The sequence below is a fragment of the Bombina bombina genome, chromosome 2 (assembly GCF_027579735.1).
Source record: "Bombina bombina isolate aBomBom1 chromosome 2, aBomBom1.pri, whole genome shotgun sequence".
Lineage (NCBI taxonomy): Eukaryota > Metazoa > Chordata > Amphibia > Anura > Bombinatoridae > Bombina > Bombina bombina.
In genome coordinates this window covers 1,066,910,993-1,066,913,492 of record NC_069500.1, presented here as the reverse complement: position 1 = coordinate 1,066,913,492, position 2,500 = coordinate 1,066,910,993, and the positions used below count along the sequence as shown (strand labels likewise).

The 2,500-nt window shown below is 34.6% G+C and overlaps 1 protein-coding gene across 1 annotated transcript in view; it reads left to right on the top strand.

Moving 5' to 3' along the window:
* MGAT4D (MGAT4 family member D) overlaps positions 1 to 2,500 on the top strand; it is a 559,080-nt gene that overhangs the window by 98,048 nt on the left and 458,532 nt on the right. The window contains exon 2 of the mRNA XM_053703693.1: positions 1,045 to 1,206. Within this exon, the coding sequence (XP_053559668.1) occupies positions 1,045 to 1,206 (162 nt within the window). The remainder of the gene's footprint in view (positions 1 to 1,044; positions 1,207 to 2,500) is intronic.

Genomic DNA, 2,500 nt, shown 5'->3' with positions numbered 1-2,500 from the left:
AGATATGCTGAAGCTCACAAAGATTGGAATGAAGATCAGTGGAGAAGAGTATTATGGAGTGATGAATCCAAGTTTGAAATTTTTGGGTCCAATCATCGACAATGTGAGAAGAAGAGTTGGAGAGAGATGGAAGAATTAGTGCTTGCGGCCTTCAGTGAAACATGGTGGAGGGTCTGTCCTGGTTTGGGGCTGCATTTCTGCCAGTGGTGTTGGTGATATTGTCCAAATTGATGGGATCATCAATGCTGAAAAGTACAAACAGGTTTTAATTCATCATGCCGTTCCTTTTGGAAAGCACCTGATTTTGGAATGGGTTTTATTTTTCAGCATGATACCGGTTCCAAGCACACTGCTAATGCAGTGAAATCATATTTGGAGAGAAAAACAGCTGATGAAACACTGACCGTCATGGACTGGCCTCCAAAGTGTCTAGACCTAAATATTATAGTGGCAGTATTGGGTCACCTGGACAGAGAATGAAGTAAAAGACAACCTAAATCTAAAGTAGAACTCTAGAAAGTACTAAAAGAAGGCTGGCATAATATACCAGAAGATTACTTCAGAAAACTTCAGGACAGTCTCCCCAAAAGAGTTCAAGATATACTCAGTGCCAACAGGGAGGTCACACTAAATACTTTTGCTTTTTTTTTGTGTACATATTTCCTTTATTTTCTATTTGTATCTTAATAAAGAGACTGAAAAATAAATATGGATGTGATTAAACTTTGCTTAAACAACAAATCTTATGGTGGCCCAAGACTTTTGCACAGTACTATGTATGTATGTATGTATGTATGTATATATGTATGTATGTGTGTGTGTGTATGTATGTATGTATGTATGTATATGTATGTATGTATATGTATGTATATATATATATATATATATATATATATATATATATATATATATATATATATATATATATATATATATATTAAATACTTTTTGATTTTCTCCTTCCGTAGTAATTTAAGATGTTTTCCATTTTTCTGTTCAATTATGTATGTTATTTAATAAGCATTGTCATATTTATATTTTCAGGAAATGAAATAGACACATATGAAAAACAATTTCTGGAACTTCAGCAAAGGCTATTTCATGCAGAGCAAGAAAATCAAAAGCGATCTCGGGATCTGAGCACTGTGTTGGACGAAATTAAACGAGCGGTAGCAGAAAAGAGAAACGCTTTTGAGAATCGCACAGGTAAAATACTTTTCTTGCCTTTTCTTCTTTTAGATTACAAAATCTGTTCAAAATTATCTACTGTTACAAGTTTAACCCCTTATTGACAAGGCAATTTTTCAATTTCTTTCCCTTAAGGACCAGGGCTATTTTTACATTTCTGTGGTGTTTGTGTTTAGCTGTAATTTTCCTTTTACTCTTTTACTGTACTCACACATATTATATACTGTTTTTATCGCCATTAAATGGAATTTCTAAAGATACCATTATTTTCTTCTTATCTTACAATTTACTATAAAAAAAAAAAAAAGATAAAATATGAGGAAAAAATGGAAAAAAACACACTTTTTCTAACTTTGACCCCCAAAATCTATTACACATCTACAACCACCAAAAAACACCCATGCTAAATAGTTTCTAAACTTTGTCCTGAGTTTAGAAATACCCAATGTTTACATGTTCTTTGCTTTTTTTGCATATTATAGGGCAATAAGTACAAGTAGCACTTTGCTATTTCCAAACCACTTTTTTTCAAAATTAGTGCTAGTTACATTGGGACACTATATCTTTCAGGAATCCCTGAATATCCCTTGACATGTATATATTTTTTTTTAGAAGACATCCCAAAGTATTGATCTAGGCCCATTTTGGTATATTTCATGCCACCATTTCACCGCCAATTGAGATCAAATAAAATAATTGTTCACTTTTTCACAAATTTTTTCACAATTTTAGGTTTCTCACTGAAATTATTTGCAAACAACTTGTGCAATTTTGGCATAAATGGTTGTAAACGCTTCTCTGGGATCCCCTTTGTTCAGAAATAGCAGACATATATGGCTTTGCTGTTGATTTTTAGTAATTAGAAGGCCGCTAAATACCGCTGCGCATCACACGTGAATTATTTCTAGCAGTGAAGGGGTTAATTAGGTAGCTTGTAGGAAGCTTGCAGGGTTAATTTTTGCTTTAATGTAGAGATCAGCCTCCCATCTGACACATCACACCCCCTGATCCCTCCCAAACTGCTCTCTTCCCTCCCCCACCCCACAATTGTCCCCGCCATCTTAAGTACTGGCAGAAAGTCTGCCAGTACTAAAATTAAAGGTATTTTTTTATTTTTTTTTTAGCATATTTACATATGCTGATGTGTAGGATCCCCCCTTAGCCCCCAACCTCCCTGACCCCCCCCCCAAACAGCTCTCTAACCCTCCCCCTCTACCTTATTGGTAGCCATCTTGGGTACTGGCAGCTGTCTGCCAGTACCCAGTTTACTAAAAAAAAAATGCTTTTTTAATATTTTATTATTTTTTTTTTC